We start from the raw sequence: 21,695 nt of genomic DNA on the forward strand, positions 1-21,695 counted from the left end.
ACTGAAGGTTTCTCTTCTCTGTAGCTTAACAATTTATGTAGATGGTTCAACTGTTTGGCCTTTAAAGTTCCTGTGAACCCTGGAATCCAGTGATAATTCAATGTACGAGTGGAATGGGCTCCTTCTGTTTTCTTTTTTTTAATATAAATTTATTTATTTATTTATTATTTGTTTTTGGCTGCGTTGGGTCTTCATTGCCGCATGCAGGCTTTCTCTAGTTGCGGTGGGTGGGGCTACTCTGTTGCGGTGCGCAGGCTTCTCATTGCTGTGGCTTCTCTTGTTGTGGAGCACGGGCTCTAGGTGCGCGGGCTTCAGTAGTTGTGGCACAGGGGCTCAGTAGCTGTGGCTCGTAGGCTCAGTAGTTGTGGCTCGTGGGCTCAGTAGTTGTGGCACACAAGCTTAGTTGCTCTGCAGCACGTGGGATCTTCCCGGACCAGGGCTCAAACCCGTGTCTCCTGAGTTGGCAGGCGGATTCTTAACCACTGAGCCACCAGGGAAGTCCCTCCTTCTGTTTTCTGACTGCTAGTCTGAAGGGTGGTTTGCTTTGTTCTCTTATTTCTCCTACATTATTTTCTTGGTGGGTGGATGAATAGGTGATTATGTCTTTAGTTAAATCATCAGAACGTCTACAGAAACATCTACTTAAGTTGGTAGCAGTTGCTTACGTGATCTCACTAGTGCACCCCACCCATCTCTTTCTTTTCTCTAAAATATTAACTCGGAAGCATCTTATTTACCCAAAACAGTCACCACAAGCAATGATACATCAATCATTACACCTAAGTCCATTATCCATCATTAAATAACTGTCACCAGCGAGTAAAATCCCACACATAGTGAATAGGTAGGTGGGGATTCTCTTAAGGTTACAGAATGTCCTTGACAACATCACGTGGTAACCAGTTCTCCTAGAGAACTTAACCCCTGCTTGCTCTTCTGTCTCAGGGTCTCCATCCTTTTGCTTTTTCATGCTCCCCAAATGAGTCACATGCCGGCCAATACGCCCAGCCAAGGAAAATGCATGCTGCCAGGAGTGCACACTCATTGAATGTCAGTATCGTGTTCTGCCTGGAAACAAATATGAGAAGCACATCCCGGAAGCCTGGCTGCTCACCTGAGAATTGCATCTGCGAGCTGCCCCAGGTGACTGTTAAAGAAGCGTGGTTGATCACACCCGAAAACAGGTAAGGCCCATGACTATATGTGATAGTGCAAGGATGATGCATTTTGCCCAGCTTTTATATTCTCAGATGCATTATTTCTTAGACTAATAAACCATGCTGTCACTTTATCAAACCTATTATTATGAAAGCAAACTCCATCTGTTTGTTCAACCAAGGGCTTGGAGATTTTTCAGTGGACACTTGGAAATGTCTGATTAATTGCTAAGTATTACCCTGCGTGTAAAATGGGTTGACATGATAAAAAATTACTAACATTATTTTTTTACCTTTTTTGCTAGGAGCTTTATCAAGACCTAATTCACATACCGTACAATTCAATGGCTTTTGATATATTCACAGAGTTGTGAAATCATCACCACAATCAATTTTAGAACATTTTCATCATCTCCCTAAGAAACCTTGTACCTTTAGAAGTCACTGCCTATCCCTCCCATCTCCTCCATCTGCCCTGCCCTAAGCAACCACTAATCTATTTTCTGTTTCTACAGATTTGCCTATTCTCGACATTTCATACAAATGGAATGGTACAATATGTATTCTTTTGTGACTGGCTTTTCACTTAGCACAATGTTTTCAAGGTTTATCCGTGTCATCGGCAACATTAATTTTTAAAAATTTGATCCTCAGAGGGACTTGGTATGTGGAAGGAAAGTTGTGAGCATTTGCGCTAGAAATCATGCAACGGGGAGCAAGCTTGGCTTCTTGGTTTGCACTGAATGCAATTCACTTGGTTTCCCATGAATGGGTAAAATCAGAAGACTGGCTAGTTTAACTCTTTTGAGTGAATTATAACAGCATCTCAGGTCCTAGGAGAAGAAACACTGGGCCCTCCCTTGTCACGCTGGCAGACACACAGTCCTTAGGAATAGAACATAAGGCAGATCTTGGTGGCAGGTGTAAGGGAGAAGGAGCTGCCTAGGCAGGTCAATCCAGCAGAAGTGGAGAGGAGCCGAGCTCAGAGACCATTTCCAACCTGGCTAATCTTTCCTTCTGTGTCAGACCACTTGCCTAGCACAACCAGTCCTGGCATCTAAAAGGAGCAGTGGTTATTATTGGTGGTGGGGAATCCTTTGGGCAGTTCAGAAAGGTACTGATTCATGGTGAAGTTAGTGCTAAGGACCCTGAGGGGTTTGGGTCAGGCTATCGGATGAGAATATATTTTCACACCCTGAAGGAAGCTAAACCATTAGCAAGTTTAGTCTTTTTTCCAATTTTAATGGAACTTCTTCAAATCATCCCACAGCTCAGGCCCTTCTGATTTAAGCTTTTTTCCCCACTGCCACCTTCTTCCTGATGTCATTTCTTTATGTAGTTAAAAAATCTTGAACAGTTCATTGCTTAGCTTTTTCCTAAGATACTAATCCTGACTCTTTTTACATCTAATTCTTGGTACTAGATAACGTTTTGCATCACATTAATATTTAACCCTCTGATAAACACTATATTCATCCATCCATCCATCCATCCATTTCCATCCATCCATTTGTCTGTCCATAGATGTGTCCATCTGTCCATCCATTCATCCACCCATCCATCCATCCATCCATCCATCCATTTACTTAACAACCATGTATGGCCCAGTGTGTAAGAAATGGGGTTCAAACTTGAAGCACTGTTAACTTTAAAGGTGTTCTTTCATTACTGTCTGCAAATTCCCAGCAGAGCTACCCAGAGGCTCCCATTCATGAAATCTTGCTTCAGAAAAGCACCGTCTCTCCGCTCTCCCCCCATGGCATCACTGAGCATCTTTGCTCTATACCTTGCCCTCTGGCTGGCTGAGGGGTGAAGATACCCGAGTTCCAAGTCTTCAAACTCTAGAGCTCTGCGGGGTGTGGGCAGAGGAGGGAAAGGGAAGCAGAAGGAGGGCCAGGTCAGAGTTGTTAATCCAGAAAAGGGGAGAGGACATGATGACAAAGGACTCTGGATTTCCTTCATCTTGGAAGTCTTAGGGCAGAAAAGGGGGGCAAAGCAAGTTTTAGATTATTTCTTCTGACTCAAGAATTCCTGAAACCAAAATATTTCATTTTTAGGGCTAACCTTGGGCATAATACAGTTTCACACACAAGAAGTCCCTAACTAACCTTCCTTCTCCCTGTCCCCATAGACTCCAACCCTCCGGAGCTGACAAAACCTTTCAATCCACAATTAGAGCTAAAACCACTTGAAGATGCAAGTCACTAAGATGGGAAAAAGACTGGTATAACTAGCCAGTCAAAATTTTAATCAAAAGGATACACACACTGGCCATCTGCAGTGTTTGGCTTTCAGAGTGTTTAAAAATCTCAGCCAATTTTTAAAACCAGGATTTCACATAAAATCCAGATTTCTTGCTTCGTGTGAAAAATGAGAAGATCTGGGAATATTGAGCCCAAATTCTCCCAGGGCAACAATCAATTGAACACAGAAGGGCAGCCCACCTGCTAATAATGAGAGAGACTTCCTAGTTCTCTGTAGTCAGCACCCCTCCCTAAGGTGCCCCAACGCTGAGGCCAAATGTCAGTTGCCATTTATGTTTATTCTTGCATCGTCTTTTGATAAGTAAAGAAATATTTCACAGAATTTTTTATCTTTGTCAAAAGTGGGAAGACCAAAGTAATTCAAGAAAAATGAAATGATGTATGTCTTTATGGAAGTGAAAGATCTTATCCCGTGACATATAAACAATGTGTGTGATGCTTGAAAAATTTAAATTCAGTAGTCCTTATGGAACAACTGTGCCTCTCTGTTATTAATGTCAGCTCTCTGGTGCTTATAATCATTGGAGTTTTGGAACTCTGGTACTGATGAGATCGTTTCCTGTTTTATTTATTTATTATTTATTATTTTTATTTTTGGCCGTGCTGCTCGGCTTGTGGGATCTTTTTTTTTTTTAACTTATTTTATTTAATGTATTTTTTTTTTTTTTGGCTGTGTTGGGTCTTTGTTGCTGTGCGCAGGCTTTTCTCCAGTTGCAGCGAGCGGGAGTCACTCGCCCTTGTGGTGTGCGGGCTTCTCATTGCGGTGGCCTCTCCTGCTGCGGAGCACGGGCTCTAGGCATGCTGGCCTCAGTAGTTGTGGTATGCGGGCTCAGTAGTTGTGGCTCGCGGCTCTAGAGCGCAGGCTCAGTAGTTGTGGTGCACGGGCTTAGTTGCTCCGCGGCATGTGGGATCTTCCCGGACCAGGGCTCGAACCCGTGTCCCCTGCATTGGCAGGCGGATTCCCAACCACTGAGCCACCAGGGAAGCCCCAGCTTGTGGGATCTTAGTTCCCCAACCAAGGACTGAACCTGGGCCACGGCAGTGGAAGCACTGAGTCCTAACCACTGGACTGCCAGGGAATTCCCAATCAGTTCCTGTTTTTTAACCTGTTTAGGGTTAGAAAGCAGGAAGGTAAAGTGTATTAGAAGAATGCAGAGGGACTTCCCTGGTGGCGCAGTGGTTAAGAATCCGCCTGCCAATGCAGGGGACACGGGTTCAATCCCTGGTCCGGGAAGATGCCACATGCCGCGGAGCAACTAAGCCCGTGCGCCACAACTACTGAGCCTGCGCTCTAGAGCCCACGAGCCACAACTACTGAAGCCCGCGCGCCTAGAGCCCGTGCTCTGCAACAAGAGAAGCCACCGCTATGAGAAGCCTGCACACCGCAACTAGAGAAAGCTTGAGTGCAGCAACAAAGACCCAATGCAGCCAAAAAAAAAAAAAGAATGGGGAAAGGGGGAGAGCAGACAGGGTCATCAGAAACAGGCACTGTGACTGCCTCTGATTTTGCTTTGAGAGTCAATTTACAGCATCAGGCTTACACAGAAGCATCCACAGTTATTTCGTGCCCTGCATGTTTGAGAAAAATGGGTGCCTTTTAAAAATCTGAATATCCATTCAGAATGAGACTCAAGGCTCTAGATCTAAAAATGTGGGCTACCAGCTCTTCAGCATGATGTCATGAAGGGAAGGAGCAAGTGGGTTTGTCATCAGGATGACGTCACTGTTGGTCTAAGCGGCACTGGGCTCCTGAAGGCATCCCTGCAGCTTCACAGAGTGGGAAGTACAGGAGGTTACCGCCTTCGTGTGCTTACGATCTACACAGAGTTGACGTCAACGCGCCTATAAGATGAAAAGCACCCGATGCAGACCATGGGAACTATCTCTAACGCATATATGTAAGTAGCAACGTTGCAGGTGTATACGTATATGTATGTTCAAGTGAACTCCATTCTGAAACGATTCAATGTACAAAGATCTAAACTCTTGAATTTGAAAGCCAAGGAGGGATTTTTCACATGACAAAAAGAACCTTTACAAAAGATCCTTTATTTCAGATGTTCTCCAAATATTAAGTGCTTTTAATGCAGTGGTTCTCAACTGAGGGTGATTTCGCCCCCAAGGGGACACTTGGCAATATCTGGAGACACTGCTGGTTGTCACAGCTGGGTGAGGGGTGAGGCTTGGGTGCTACTGGCATGTAGTGTCCAGAGGCCGGGGCTGCTGGTGAACGTTCTACAAGGCGCAGTTCAGCCCCACGACAGAGAATATCTGGCCTCAAAAGTCATTCGTGCCAAGATGGAGAAACTCTGGTTTAATACACATTGTATATATTTTATTTTCCTCAAAAAGAGGTGATTTACACAAATGATTCAGCACTATTATATTACGCAAGGGATACTTGTCTTTGAAGTCAGGGCTGGTCAGGAGCAGGGCTTTTGGAGAGAAGAGGGTGCTGGTTAAATAGAAGAGGCTGATGAGCTGAGAGCTGAATCAGTGACCTGAAGGCTGAGAAGGGCAGGGCACACACTGGGGTGTGGCTGGGAAAAAAGTATCATTGGTTCAGGGATGGGGGGAAGTATGGCTGAGAGAGGAGACTGGCTGAGATTTCTGGAACAGAGTGTATGGGAGGAAGCACGAAACCAGAATCCAGACGGAACTCTCTGGGGCAGGGAAGAGGTGGTGGAGTTCGTGTTTGATCCAACAGGTCATGGAAAGGGTCTGAACGTCTGAGGGTGGGTGGAGAGGGCAGGGAGGAACTGCCACCGAGCGGCCGGAAGCAGAGGCTCTGGGGGAGAAGAGGGGGGACAGGCAGAGAAGAGGACATGATGGCATGGCGGGCAGTTTCTGCAGACAAGGAAAGGGGGTGGGTGCAGTGACCGACCCCTCTGGGCGTCTCCTGGAGAACGGAGGAAATTCTCTAAAGCAGCTGGTAGAGAGGGCGCTGAGATGAGCCTGGTACCAAGGACAGCGCACGGAGGCGCCGTGGTCATGAGGGTGTGGAAAAGGGAGAACGCAGAGCCTGAGCGAGCACTGGGTGGTATCAGGACAAGGAAGGGGGTCCTAAAAGCTGGCCCAGAACAGATGGTAGAGCGGGAAGCAACTGGACCTCAGGCTGAATGCACCTGAATGCTGGGAGCTGAGAAAAAAGCTTTGAGTTCGTGGAGGGATGTGAGGTGGTGGACGTGAACCCCATAGGCAGGAAATAAACAGCTCCAACATTCCTTCCCAAGCCTGCCGGCACCTGACTTCAGTTTCTCATAAGACCTTGGATTCTTGCTGTTAGCTTTCATCTCGAGGAGTGGCAATGGATGCCTGAGGATGGGCATACAATGAAATCTCTGAAGGACATGCCTTGACAAGACAGGTACCTGATTCTCAGGAAAGAGAAGAAAGAAGAGTCAGCTCATGCTTTGTCTGCACTTGGACTCGGTTTGGAAACGACTATTGTTCCTTCCTCTGCTTGCATTTCTGGGTGCTGAGAGGCACTTTCATGCAACAAATGTGTTTTGTATTTTTAAAAAACGGTTCTATTATTTTCTGGAGTGGTGTTGACTCTTCATAGTATATGGGTGGCAATGCCCTATTTGAAATCCTACATTTACATCAGCATCCTTACAATTACAAAAGCGTTGCAGAAAAGTCTGCAGTTGCATTAACCTCTTAAGTATTACATTGTAAAGACATGATGCCTACAACACTTGGTTCATTGGGCAGACTGATCATATATGTGTTTAAATTAAACAAATCCAACTAGGGAGGAAGAGTAGGGGTGGGAGAGACTGGGGAAGAAAGAGGAAGACTGAGAGAGAGAGAGAGGTAGAGGGGAAATAGTAGGGGAAAGAGACAAAAGGGAGGGAGAAGGCGAGAAGGAAGGGTTGAGAAAGAGAAGTTGAGATAGTGTGCCATCATTTCATATTCAAGTTCATGGCAATGGGACTCATGAATCTTCCCTTTTTTGGTCTCCTTTTCTGCCTGCCTCTCACGGGACTGAATGTGATTCTAGGGTTTAAGGGTACTTGTTTCTCCTGTAACATTTTTTTCAGGGCAGCCCATGGAACCGTCCTATCCCCAAATCTACTGTATAGCAATCCTTCTTTAACTTTAAAAGAGGCTAAGGAAATTCTAATTAGAGATCGTATTTCTTTGGGGCTTAACTCTTGTTTTTAATCCATTTCTCATGTCTACACAATTATTCACATACAGTCAACAGAGCTGCAGAACATGAAAAAAAGACTTCGATTCCTGACCTGAGACAGAGGGGCAATGAAAACAGATACAGAAAGGACAGCTCTATGTGGAGTTTCTGCTTCAGGTATGAATATTTCTTTCTGCACTAGTAAGAACGCAGCTGTAAAACAAGCACACGTGCAGTCAAAACCCCAAACGGAACGGGACAAACACACGCCATCTCCTTGATCCTGGCTCAAAACCAGGAAACACTTACCCTCTTGGACATGATAACCAACTTGGATACAAACACACTAGCTACATTTTTGGACGTGCCATTCCTGTAAAGATGGCACGGAGAATGTTGAGCGAAGAATCCTGTGGAGGAGGGTTGCACAGGACAGACACTCCAAGGAAGGATTCTGTTGAAGCAGACCCAGAGGCGAACTGGCCAAGCTGCCCACAGAGCGGCCAGACTCAAGCTCTTTGGGGACTTTGGAATGTAACTGGAATTTCTGGTGGAAATAGCTAGCATCTCCCGCCAAAAAAAAAAAAAAAAAGATATCGACTTTTAGCTCTGCTGAAACCTCTGCCACGAAGGAGAAGTCGCGGCACCCTGGCTGCCAATTACCTTTCCCTCCGTCTGATTTCTAAACTTAACTCTCCCTTCCTCCCTAGCTGGGGCCAGGAAGAAAGTATGAAGCAGAACTGGCTGTGTTGGCTGATTTTAACATAACAAACCATGGCTAGGTTACTTGAAAGATTAAAAACTAAGGAGCTCGTATCTTCTTAGTGATTGCTCGAGTTCTTTTTATTTGTCCCTAACTTTTAAAAATGAAAAATGTCTTTTCTCGTATACTATAGGAAAATTTGACAGACATCCCAGTCTGCATTTCAGCCCCTCTCAATGTGAAAATTATACTGCCCCCCCTTCTTAAAGTTTTATTCTAAGTTTGATTCAATGAACTGCATTCTGACTCTTCCTTAATTCAGGTTCTCAGAGCTTCAGGAGCCTGATAACTTTTTCTCCTCTTGGTTATAAATGTAAAAACAGAGACAAACAACACAAAGAGAACTAAATCATTCTGAAGACTGTTATTGAGATAACCAGTCTTGTCACTGGGTTCTGTAGCCTTCCTTTACTTTATCTGTGTGTACTTATACACACTTTTTTTTTTTTTAACAAGCTGATGATCATTCTCTACATACTGGAAAACTCCAACTAAAGGCTAGAGAATAAGCCATCCTTAAAAAAATAATGAAAAATTTAAGACAGCTGCATTATTGAAGAGTGTCTAGAGTTGTGACAGCGACAAGCACAGATGAAGCAATTATGAATTTCATGAAAATAGATAAAAATCCAATTGGAATAATGAGGCCTGCCGCACTGAACACCTGTTTATTGTCTTAATTTTGCCTTAAGGAGATACTACTGATGTTCTCCAACAACAGCAAAAATCAATAATGGATCAATATGGATAAACGCGTTGGGTCCGACCTTTTGTCCTAAGAGACAGTTGACAGCTGGGTTTAGTTTTACTGGGATTTACTTAAAGACTTGTAACAGTAAATAATGGCGCATTTAAGAATATTTGCCTGCTCTGATTGAGTGAGTTTGGCAGGTGGCAGTGGCCTTTCAATGGCATATGGCTTTGAGAAATTACATCAATATATGCATACAATGTGTCTTAGCCTCTGGTTCATGAGTCAAGTTGATTAGTAAAGAATCGCTGGTTTAGCATTTTATAAGCAAATATTCTCCAGCACAGGTGGAAGAAAATACAGTGAAAAGACAAAAGAAGAAAGAGTAAAAGCCTGTAAAGTTTTGCAAGAACTTTTAAGAATAGTGGAATGCCCCAATACAGAGAGAGACCAATATTTTCTTGAGATCCTACAACATTAGGAAAGGCATATCCAGGCATGTCTAATGAGGCAGTGTTAAATGCTTTTCAAAGACAAATTACTTTTAAGTATAATATTAAATGAAACAGAAAGCACACAATCTACCTCAAACATTCGCATTAGGGTGTCCCTTATAATAAATGAGAATTTCTGATGCCTTTCAAGAGGAGGTGAAGCTAAATGAAAATCAGATGAACGACTTTGAATATGTTTTACGCTGTAATTCCCTTCATATTTCATATCTGGAAGTTACGGAATAGCACAGAAAATACAAATACAGCATATGGTAAAAACTAAAAGGGGTTTTAGTTTTAGTTTGTTTTTTAAAATTTTGTTTAATAGTTTTCAAAACAGGCTACTTTTAATTGTGGAGTCGCATTAAGAAAAGCAAATGATAGTTTTTATAGAAGTTACAATCAAATAAACCACATTATGTTTTAAGCTAATTTCATAGAGAAATTCATCTCTGAAGCTCAGAGGGCATTATATTCTTGCAAATTACGGAAACCTGTACATTTGGTCTCCTCTGCAATAGCCAGTGGATTGTTCACAGGAAAAATGAGTTTCTGGGATATTTGCACTAGAATTTAAGCTATTTTCAAAAGCATTTCTATCTGGCAGTTGCTATTAAGTTCCTTGAGTATTACCAGTTTGCCTCTTTTATTTTAGTTTTTGGTAATACAAGACAGATTCTACCGATAGAAAATTAAACAGCATTGGAGAGCCACAGTGTCTATTAAAAGAAGTGGATATTGCACTTGTTTGAATATTGGATATTTTGAAGGCTATATCACTTTGTTTCGTACAGAGTTCATTTGACTTGATTGCAGACGTGTCCAACTTTAGGGACACAATGGCAAGATAAAGTGTATCAGTTTCTTTATGAGTTTTATATTCTTACAGCTTGTTATGATTACAAGTAGATTCCTTACAGCTTACATGGATAAGTAAATATATTAAAAAGAACATTTACAAATGCCAACATATCAACATTATAGTACTGTCAAAAAAATCACGGAAATATTTTACTAGTTACCTAAAATAAACTTGTACTATGAAGTGCCAAGAAAAAGTCAAATGAGTTTTTAAATCTGAACCTCAGCCGAGGAGAATGATCCCGCTTCAAATGCCTCAGTGTCTGTCCACCAAGGGGAAGCCTTTACGTATTTTCTTTAGCAAAGAAGCTGACAGTATTCCCTACGGGCAGCATATATCCACACGCGCGCGCGCACCCGCGCTTTAGAGGTAACATACACACAGCCTCGAGAAACCAACTCCATCCAGCTTTCATATAGGAAGAAAAAAGTGCTTGGAAATCTCTGTCGTTCAAGGACCCCTTTCGATCACTTAGCAACCTCTCTTTCCTGCTCTTTTTAATTTCATACATTCAGCGTTCGAAGTCGAAGATTTGACAAAGCGGATGCAAAGTGTCCCTTTCAAACACCCCAGAGACAGACACGGAGACTTGGATCAAATGGAAGTAAGATGGTCCCTACCTTTTTTCTGAGAGTACGATGGCGACTGCAGTTGAGAAAAAGTAGGCTTTTCTTCGGTGAAATATTCAGGTTGGCTGTATTGATTCAGGGCCATGTCCAAGTCCGAGTCCTTGCTTTTCAGCATGTTTCCAGGGTAACTACAGGTATAAGGCTGATTCACTGCCCAGGCCTGTTCCATATATATGTTGTTACTGGGCACAGCCTGAGCGTTGCAACCACTGTAACCTGGACTGTCTTTGAAATACGCGTAATAATCAGTGGCCTGCATGTAGCAGTTGCTGCCGGCAGCTGGGTGTACTTCATAGAGTTCTTGCACACAGAAGTTCATTTTGCTGCCTGGGTTCCGCTTCTACTTTACATATACACACACTCTATGCATGCGATCCCCAGCCCATACACCCCGAGAGCTGGGCATATACGGCAAGCATCGTCCCTCCATACACATGAAAGGAGAAGAGAAGATGAATAAACACCACCCAGCACACGGCAACCCAGCCTGCTGTACTTTGCAATAGCACCTGATGTGCTGAAATCCTATTTAGGTGGAGGTGTCTTTGGAGCTGGCCTGCCATTCAAACATATTGGAAAGCAGATTTCTGACTATCAAAGGTCTTAAGCTGTGAATTCAGCTAATTCCTGGGGAAGGTGGCAGGCAGGTAGGGATGACTTCCACCCAGCCAGAGGAGTGACGGCAACGATGTTTCTGTGGCTCCGAGGCTGGGAAGATCCATTTTATATGCTGTTTTTGAACCTCTTTCGACGTGATTAGAAAATGATTACTCATTGTTATGTCATTTTGGTTGACAACTGAAGCATGAAACATTATAAAGACATCTTAGAGACTATCCTTGGATACACAGAAAATCCGAAAATCAATAATCTAGTTTATTAGCACGGACCAGAGAAAATCCAGTAGTAACGAGCCTGATGACTGACTCCAGAACATTAATCTAGTCACACAAACGTTAGAGGTTACATCTGTTGTCGGATGTGACCGACGGGCTTTTCAAGCAGCATCCACCCATCTTCCTAATGACACACAGGGCCCTCGAGTTTTGAAAACACGTCACGGAGGGCACGTCTGAAAATACCTCTGGTGCTTGTGAGTTCTCTTCTGCTGCTGGCTCCTGGTGATTTTCTACACCATGAGCCTAATCGACATGAAACCTCCAGTTAACTTCACTTTGCTCATTCTGTCTTGGTCGTGTTTGTAAGTGCATGAGGGGGGAGAGAGTACCGACACCCTAAATGCAGAGCACCCCTCTGTAAACGCAGTGTCCCTGTTCTGCTTGTCGGTAACAGCATTCTCAACAGTCGTCTGTGCAAGCTGTGTGCAACTATCTTTTTTTTTTTTAATAGTATGCTACCTCTTTCTCTCTTTTTTTAATTTAATTTTTATTTTATATTGGAGTATAGTTGATATACAATGTTGTGTTAGTTAAGAATGTAACAGCATTCTTTTTTTAAAAATATTTATTTATTCATTTATTTATGGCTGTGTTGGGTCTTCGTTTCTGCGCGAGGGCTTTCTCTAGTTGCGGCGAGCGGGGGCCACTCTTCATCGCGGTGCGCGGGCCTCTCACTGTCGCGGCCTCTCTTGTTACGGAGCACAGGCTCCAGACGCGCAGGCTCAGTAGTTGTGGCTCACGGGCTTAGTTGCTCCGCGGCACGTGGGATCCTCCCAGACCAGGGCTCGAACCCGTGTCCCCTGCACTGGCAGGCAGAGTCTCAACCACTGCGCCACCAGGGAAGCCCTGTAACAGCGTTCTTAACAGTCATCTGTGGAAACTGTGTGCAACTATCATTTTTTTTTTTAATAGTATGCTACCTCTTTCTCTGTTTTTAAATTTTTTATTTTATATTGGAGTATAGTTGATTTACAATGTTGTGTTAGTTTCAGGCGTACAGCTAAGTGATTCAGTTGTACATGTACATATATCCATCCTTTTTCAGATCGTACAACTATCAGTTTATTCCCATTCAATTCTGCTTTTGAGATGATCTTTGAGCTTAATTTAAGTGGTATTCACGCACTTGACATTTAAAGATAGTGATCCAAAAGGGAAAAGCATTTTCTAGGAGAATCACCATATAAGACGTGAACAAATACCAAGTTAGAGCTTAAAAGCTTGCTAAGATGATGACCAGTGGTGTTTTCTCCATGTGGATGGTGGTGAGTATGTGTGTTCTAGATCATGATTCAGGAAGGGTGGGCACTGCTTTCTTTTCTTTCTTTATTTTTTTTTTATTAAGGAATTAAAAAATATATATATATATATATATATTTATTTATTTGACTGTGCCGGGACTTAGTTGTAGCATGCGGGATCTAGTTCCCTGTGCACGGATCGAACCTGGGCCCCCTGAATTGGGAGCGCGGGAGTCTTAACTGCTGGACCACCAGGGAAGTCCTGGAAGCTGATTTCTTTGAAGCTGGAGGTTCTTTCTCTTTCTTCTGGAGACTTAGTTGGCAGGGTTGGCCTAGGGAGGTAACATGTACATTTGGGTTCCTGTGAAATACCTCTTGGTATTTCCTTCCTAAGGGACCACAGACAATGTGATGTTGTAATATTCAAGAGTGATACCTCCGCTTTGGACACAAAGCTCCAGTCAATTGCAACGTACAATTTTGGGCAGGCACATGGGACTGGAGAAAGGAGGGTATTACAGCCATTCAACAAACATCTATAGGGCATCTGTTCAGTACAAAGCAGGGAGGTGGTGGGAGCAGAGGTGGCGATTCAGAAAGTCAATCACGGTCCCTGCCACCAAGCAGCTTAATAGCAGGTGTTTTCAACACACAGAGTCAAGTGGACCATTGTCGTGAGTCTGTAAGTGCTGATGATTTTATAAAGGAGCCATGGATTCAAGGGAAGAAGGCTAAGAATTAGAGAACAAACAACAGATGAGACAAGATGAGAGACTAAACCCAGGCAGACCCCTGGGTAGATGTTTAGTCATAAGACTCCTCGAAAAACTGCAACTGAACTATAAAACAAGGAAAGGAATGGTCTCCAAATTGGTACATTTGAACCCTGAAAATGAACTGCAACATCTTAGAAGGCATAAAAGTTACCATAAGGAATGAAGAACACAGCTAACATTTTAACAGTGTTTTTACTCTCTGGTTACTCTTAAAACAAATAAAAGATTTATTCGCAAGTGTTTTTAAGAACACATACACATAACATTACAATTAACATTTTCTCCCTACTGAATATGTCAAAACATTTCACTGGAAGCAATGACTATTTTCTGAAAACCCCAGGAAAAAGGATCCAGGCCTTATGTTTTTTGTCTGATCTCATTTATTTATCTCAAATTTCCCAAAACTAATCTGAAAATTAACCTTTCAATAAAGCAGTTTTCTTTCCTGGCAAACACATATGTTCCAAGGCCTCTTTTTCTGGTTAGATGCTGCATGTCAAATCCATCCAATTTTGCAGTTTTGCCCAGTGAATTTCCTGGCTCCCTTTCTATTTCACTGAAGGCACAAATCCAAGCCATTTTTTGCTTTCCACCAGGAAGAGTACCAACTCAAGCCAGAATCTCAAATTTCATTACAAAGGAACACTTCAAAACAATTTTCCGAAATTGCTTGAAAAATCAGAGCACCCAGAACTGTATCTACATACTGCAGCGAAGAAAGACAGAACAACTCCTGCAAAACTCTTTTTTTCTCTCTCAATTTTCACTAAACATTTGGAAGACCCCTGAGAGTCAAGAGCATTTTGATTGAATTAAAACAATCCTGAATTCTCCCAGAAATTTTTGAAGAGGAAAAAAGTTTCAAAACACGTTTAAGAGAACCCACTTCCTCACTCACTTTGATCTTTTGGAAAAAACAGAACCAAACTTTCTGAAATGCACTCTTCTTGTACCAAGTGGGGTTACTCTTAAGAGTAAACGTGTGAGACTCTGATGACTGTTAGCTGGAAATGAAGTTCAAGTTGAAATACGGCCCCTCACACCCTGACGGAGGCAATCTCAGTGCTGCCACTCATGAACGATCTGGCCTGCTTCTTTGTGAAACCAATAAAGCAATTTAAACGCATCACATGTCACAAACGAGGTGAGTTTCAGTAAGACTGTTTTCTTATATCTCTGGCTGATGACCCTAATTTAGTTACTGAGAGAGAAGCTTAGGAGTTATTTGACCCACAGAGCATCAAAGGGACTGAAATAAACTCAGCAGGGCTTTCACAATTCTCATTAGAAGCGCTTCAGGGCTTCCCTGGTGGCGCAGTGGTTGAGAATCTGCCTGCCAATGCAGGGGACACGGGTTCGAGCCCTGGTCTGGGAAGATCCCACATGCCGCGGAGCAACTAGGCCTGTAAGCCACAACTACTGAGCCTGCGCGTCTGGAGCCTGTGCTCCGTAACAAGAGAGGCCGCGACAGTGAGAGGCCCGCGCACCGCGATGAAGAGTGGCCCCCGCTCGCCGCAACTAGAGAAAGCCCTCGCACAGAAACGAAGACCCAACACAGCCAAAAAGAAAGAAATAAAAATTAAAAATGTGAAAAAAAAAAGAGAAGTGCTTCAGTTGGACTTCCCTGGTGGCGCAGTGGTTAAGAATCCCCCTGCCAATGCAGGGGACACGGGTTCAAGCCCTGCTCCGGGAAAATTCCACATGCTGCAGAGTAACTAAGCCCGTGTGCCACAACTACTGAAGCCCACGCACCTAGAGCCTGTGCTCCGCAACAAGAGAAGCCACCACAATAAGCAGCCGGCACACCATAACGCAGAGTAGCCCCCGCTCGCCGCAACTAGAGAAAGCCCGCGTGCAGCAATGAAGACCCAACACAGCCAAAAATAAAAATAAATAAAATAAAATAAATTTAAAAAAAAGAAAAAAGTGCTTCAATCAATAATAGTTTATTATCTAAATACACCTTTGTCCTTGGCGGGAAGGAAATAACCTAAAAAGATAAGACTAACGATCTTGCTGGGGAAACTGGTAGATAAACAACAAACCCTCAAGGTCTCTGAAGGGGGAGAATTGTTTCTCTCTTTTCTTCTATTTTCAACTGTGTTGATTCTCAAATAAGGCTGCACATTGGAATCACCCACAAACTTTAAAAACACCAGTGCCTCAGGGTCGCCCTCAGAAATTCTGATTTAATCGATACGGGGGTGGAACCTGAGTGTGAGGACTTTTTCTAGTTCCCCAGGTTATTTCACAGGCAGTGAACTTGGAGAACTACTGTTCTACTGGGCGTCCAAACCCAGCCCCTCACCAGATACCAGGGCGTCCTGAGACACTCCTTTTTCTTCCGTTGCAGCTTCACTGCCTATTTCCTTTTGTTTTTCAAAGTTTACCTTCCATATGTCAATCTGGCCTCACTGCCCTTCAGTCATCTGGTCAATTAGAGGAAATGGGTCAAGGAGACCCACCAGGACGAACTAAATCCAAGGAAGCGTGATGACCGTGACATGAGAACACAGGAAGATTCTGCCTTGGGAGCTGGGGACGGCTTTGCAGAAGGGGTGACCTGTGAGCTGGCATTTGGAGAGTACGTAGGACTTCAGCAGTGGAGTTAGAGAGACTTCTAGCGTCTACTCTAGTGATTGTTCTTCCTCTGCTTTAGTAATAGAACCTCTAAATGTTATTCAGGCACATGGCCCTTGTTTCTCCGTCTCCCTTGCACCTGGGGGTGTCTGTGTGACTAACTTCTGGCCAATGAGATGTAATAGAAGAAATATTGTAAGGCAGATTCCAGGGAACTTAAAAAGACAATTTAAACTGACAACTGGTGCATGCCTTTTGCTTCTTCTCCTTTGTTACTTCTTCCTGCTGCCTGCAATGTATATGGGGTGGCTGGAGCCCCAGCCACCATTTTGGTCCACGAGGATGAGAGTCATACTCTAGAGCTGGCAGAAGAATGAACTGGAAGGAGGTTAGGTTGCTGAGGTCCACAGGATTGTCACGCTAGCCTAAACTGCTAACCTCTGGGTTTTTGTTTTTGTTTTTGTTTTCCTCAGGAAGCAGAAATCAACTTTTTATTTAGCCCATAGTTTTTTCATTTGTAAGATAGAAATAACAGTGCCCACCTCATTGGTTATTGTAAAGATTAAGTGAGTTAAATATAAGTAAAGCACTTAGAACAGTGACTGGTGTAGTAAGTGATGTAATTATGTATACACAGTATATTTAGCTCTGTCTTGGAATATATTCTCTTCTCAGTCTACATTTTCACTAGGTCAGGAGTCAGTAAGCTTTGGTCTGCAGGCCAAGTATGGCCTCGTACCTGTTTTGTAAATAAAGTTTTATTGGAACCCAGCCATGCTCATTTGTTTACATCTCGTCTGGTTCTAAATCTACTATGTGCTACAATGGCAGAGTGGAGTCCTTGTGACCGAGACCATGTGGCCTGCTGAAAATATTTAGTATGTGGCACTTTACACAGAAAATTTACCATCTCTGCTCTAAGTGATCTCATCCTGTCTCATAAGTTTATTTTTTAAAAATTTATTTATTTAAAAATTTTTATTGAAGTACAGTTGACAATCCTGTGTTAGTTGCAGGTGTACAACAAAGTGATTCAGTTATACACGTGCATGTATCCTTTTCCAGATTCTTTTTCCTTATAGGTTATTACAAAATGTTGAATATAGTTCCCTGTGCTATACTGTAGATTCTTGTTGATTATGTATTTTATATACAGGAGTGTGTTATATGTTAACCCCAAACTCCTAATTTATCCCTCCCCACCCTTTGGTAACCGTAGGTTTGTTTCCTATGTCTGTGGGTCTGTTTTCTCGTCATTTTTGAATAATAGTTAAATGCGGAAGACAGTCCTAACGTGTATCTCTAGCCCAAATGTCTTCTCTAAAATCTTATGTCCTGAATCATGTCCTGCTGTCCACTGACACTCATCTTTGCAACAAGTGGACATCTTCAACTCCATGCTTTCTAACACCAGTTCCTCCTGCAGTTCTCCCATCTCTGGACCACCACCACCTGGGGGCTTTAGCCAAAAACCTTGGAGCCCTCCTGGACCCTCACTTTCCCTTCCTACCTACACCCAATCCATTAGCAAGCTCATGGGTTCTTCCTCCAAAATATATTTTTAATCCAACCACTTCCCCGTCCCAACTGCCGTCGCCCTAGACCAAGCTGTCACCACCTCTTCACTGGACTCCCCAGACGGCCTCCTAATGGGACTTGCCCCATGGTAATTTTTTCCTGATACAGCAACCAGTTGTGTTTGAAAAACAGTGCACGTGATCATGTCGCTTCCCTGCTTAAAATCTTCAGTGACTTTTCACTGCATTTAGAATAAAATTCAAACTCTTCACCAGAAGGTGTCCCTTCTCCACCTGCCATCAACCCCCTCCCCCGCCCCGGCTTCCTCTCATACACTTGACTTCAGCCCAAACGGTCTGCCTGCCGCTCCTGGAACAGCCCTGCTCTTGCGTGACTCAGGGGCACTCACTGCACGTGTTCTTCTCTGTCTGAAATGCCTCCGCGTTCGGCTCTCTCCAGGGCAGGGCCCTTCTCGTCCTTCAGGATTTGGCTGCCATATCACTTTCTCTGCGTTTCAGGGGCCTCTTGACCCCATCACAGGCAGAAGGCCCCTGCCACTCATCACCTATGTGACAGCAGTTGTTCAACCTCTCAGAAAAAAAGGTGGAGGGCTCTCAGCGCGCCCAAAGCTCTGTGCATTTTAAAAGAACAAGATACAAGTTGACATGTTGCAATAAATGGACTCGCTTAGGCTTGGAAATTTCCAGTGAGACGTCTGGCTGTCTCACGTTGAGCCAGTTTGCTCTGTTATGTTTTGCTGCTAGAGACAGACCTGTTTATGAAACCTACCTTCATGGAGGCTTGGAATTAGGAATGGGTGTCGTCACTGCCAAACACCTCTGCTCCAAGAGAGGTTGTAAAACGGGTAGAAACATCGCCTGCCCTCGGAAGGAGCCACCCAGATTGAGGAAAGATCCCTTTGTAGATATAAGGGGGTGGGCGTCTAGGTCTCACCATTTGAGTGCTGAAACCATAGCTAAATGTTAGGGGACATATTGGCGGGGCGGAACGAAAGGGGTGCAGAATGACTTTTTGAGCGTGCTCTGTTCGTCTTTTGGTGTCTGGAATCTTCTGACTTGTTCCTCTTTTTTTTAAAAAAAAAAACAAATAAGATATTGTTTTTTAATTAATTAAAAAAAATTTTATACGTTTTTATTTATTTATTTTTCCTTTTATTTTGTTTTGGCCTCACCCCTCAGCCTCTGGGATCTTAGTTCGCCGACCAGGGATCGAACCCAGGCCCCAGCAGTGAAAGCACCGAGTCCTAACCACTGGACCACCAGGGAATTCCCTGACTTGTTCCTCTTTAAAAAAGGTTCCAAATTAGTTCAACTCCAGAGATGAGAGCAGGGCAAGCTCTGGGCACTTTGGGACCACTCTATCTTCAAGTGCACCCCCCTCCCCAAGACAGCTGGGAAATGATGGAGGCTTATACAGAGGATCATACGGGATCCTAGGAAACTGCAACTAGAACTTCTGAGCTTTGTATTCCATGTGTATTTTATCTGACTTTTGAGGAAACGAAGTCCCAGAAGGAGAAAGTGACTTTTGTCACACAGTAGGCAGTAGTTATTGGGAGCAGAACCCACTCCTGCTTTGCGTGTATCAGGCCTCCTATGCCAGCTGGGGCCTTTATTTTCCCAACTGACTCTAGTGCTTTAGGCTTAAAAGAACTGCCTTGGAGGGAGGGAAGGAATTAGGGGGATTTGACCCAGGCCTGGGCATTGACTCTCCCTCCTCAGAACTTCTACTAAATTATATAAAACCTTGAGTCGATAGGATCATGTCGAACTAACCATTTTGGAACTTTTTACTTCCTCAGTTCTAGATACGTTCATCGGCGTGAATCACTTTCCCCTTGGTTACTGTACTTTTGTGATTCTTATTAAATGAACGCCGTGGCTGCTGGATTAACATTCAGATGGTGTTCCCAAAGTGGTCCAAAATATCAGCTCCAAGAGATGCTTTGAAGAAAAAGCAGTTCAAAGAGGTTCTGTGGTCAAGTGAGTTTGGGAAATTGTATATCCTTCTCTTAGAGATGCACCAAAGAAAATGGTTGAACTTTGTATGACTCTGTATAACTCACCATTTCCTGAACACACCCAATACTAGAACCCTGTTTATTGTGTAATGCTAGTTACAAGTGTTCCTCGAAATATACTTTGAGAAACACCGAAGTCTGTTCTGTTGAAGATAAGCAGGAGATAACGTTGTTAGTAAGGATGTGTCTGTCACCTGCAAGAATGGCGTTTTTTCTCAGATTACAGACCAAAGACAGAGAGGAGGAGCCTGGGAAACTGCCAAGGGCGGGTGTCTTTTTCTTTCGTTTTTACCAAAGAAGAAAACTACTGGCCAGACAAAACTGGACGGACCCATGAAGTGCAAATCCTCAGGGGCCACAACAAGCCTTTGGGCTTTGGGATGCAGTCTGCTTTGGCATTTTGAGGAAGAGAACTCAAAGCCCTTCTCTTTTAAAACATCTTGTGCTCTGAATTCCTTGCTAATTTTTCTCCTTTAATAATTAATCAAAACTTTTCGGGCTTCCCTGGTGGCGCAGTGGTTAAGAATCTGCCTGTCAATGCAGGGGACACGGGTTCGAGCCTTGGTCCGGGAAGATCCCACATGCCGCGGAGCAACTAAGCCCGTGCGCCACAACTACTGAGCCTGCGCTCTAGAGCCCGCGAGCCACAGCTACTGAGCCCACGTGCCACAACTACTGAAGCCCGCATGCCTAGAGCCCGTGCTCCGCAACAAGAGAAGCCACCGCAATGAGAAGCCCGCGCACCGCAACAAAGAGTAGCCCCCGCTCGCCGCAACTAGAGAAAGCCTGCGCGCAGCAACAAAGACCCAAGGCAGCCAAAAATAAAAATTAATTAATTAATTTAAAAAACCCCCAAAACCAAAAACTTTTCCAGAGTTCTAACCCGGGAGGGCTCTACTGAAGGATACTACGGAGGTGGGGGAGCTCTTGGGCACACTCCATCACCAAGCAGAATTTGCTTTTACAAAAATGTGCTTGCAAAAGTGGCAACGTGGTTTCGTAGCACAAAGGGAATGGATTCTGATCTGGTGCAGTGGGAAAGAGACAGCTCCGATGAGAACATTGAAGTGGGAACCAGACACCCTTGGGGCCCAAGCTGACGGAAACAGCCCCAGTAATTGAACTGAGAGATTCTCAAGGAGATAGAGGCTCTCATTAAGGCAGTCCTGGTGGCTTTCTTGACTTGGACACTCTTTCCAGGTCTAAGGTTTGGTGGTTGTATGTTTTGTTTCATGCAGATGGAATGGTTGCCCAACACATTTGTGCCAAAGACACCACCAGCCCTGTTACAGCAGCTTTTTACTAGATGAAATAGGCCAATTTATAAGGATGAATGAGTTAAAGAAAACAGTCCTTTGAAGTTCCACAAAGAAGAAAAAATAGACTCCAAAATCCTTAGGTCAGTGGTTCTTAAAATACGGTTCCTGAACCAGCAGCATTACCATCTCCTGGAACTTCTTAGAAATGCAAATTCTCCAGCTCCACCCCAGGCCCACCGAACACAAACACTGGGGGTGAGGCCAGCAGTGCGTGTGTAGACAAGCCCTCCTGGGGATTCTGATCCACGCTGAAGTCTGAAAACCACTGCCCTCCAGGAAGGCTCCGGTGGCCCATAAGCTTGTTCTCTGCCAGCTTCCCC

At 43.8% G+C, this 21,695-nt stretch overlaps 1 protein-coding gene and 1 long non-coding RNA gene across 12 annotated transcripts in view; one reads left to right on the top strand and one right to left on the bottom strand.

Annotated features, from left to right (window-relative positions):
* Positions 1-21,695, top strand: part of LOC309629151 — a 147,355-nt gene that overhangs the window by 73,092 nt on the left and 52,568 nt on the right. The gene's annotated exons all lie outside the window — the stretch shown is intronic.
* The window catches only part of THRB (thyroid hormone receptor beta), a 384,719-nt gene that overhangs the window by 32,320 nt on the left and 330,704 nt on the right, over positions 1-21,695 (bottom strand). The window contains exon 1 of one of the 11 annotated variants that reach the window (XM_082392779.1): positions 10,990-12,472. The exons of the other annotated variants lie outside the window; for them this stretch is intronic. Coding sequence (XP_082248905.1) covers positions 10,990-11,317 — 328 coding nt within the window. The 5' untranslated portion in view covers positions 11,318-12,472. Of the gene's footprint in view, positions 1-10,989; positions 12,473-21,695 lie in introns of those variants that run through there. 11 annotated transcript variants of the gene reach the window in all.

Source organism: Balaenoptera borealis, assembly GCF_965194805.1.
Source record: "Balaenoptera borealis genome assembly, chromosome: 5".
Taxonomy (NCBI): domain Eukaryota; kingdom Metazoa; phylum Chordata; class Mammalia; order Artiodactyla; family Balaenopteridae; genus Balaenoptera; species Balaenoptera borealis.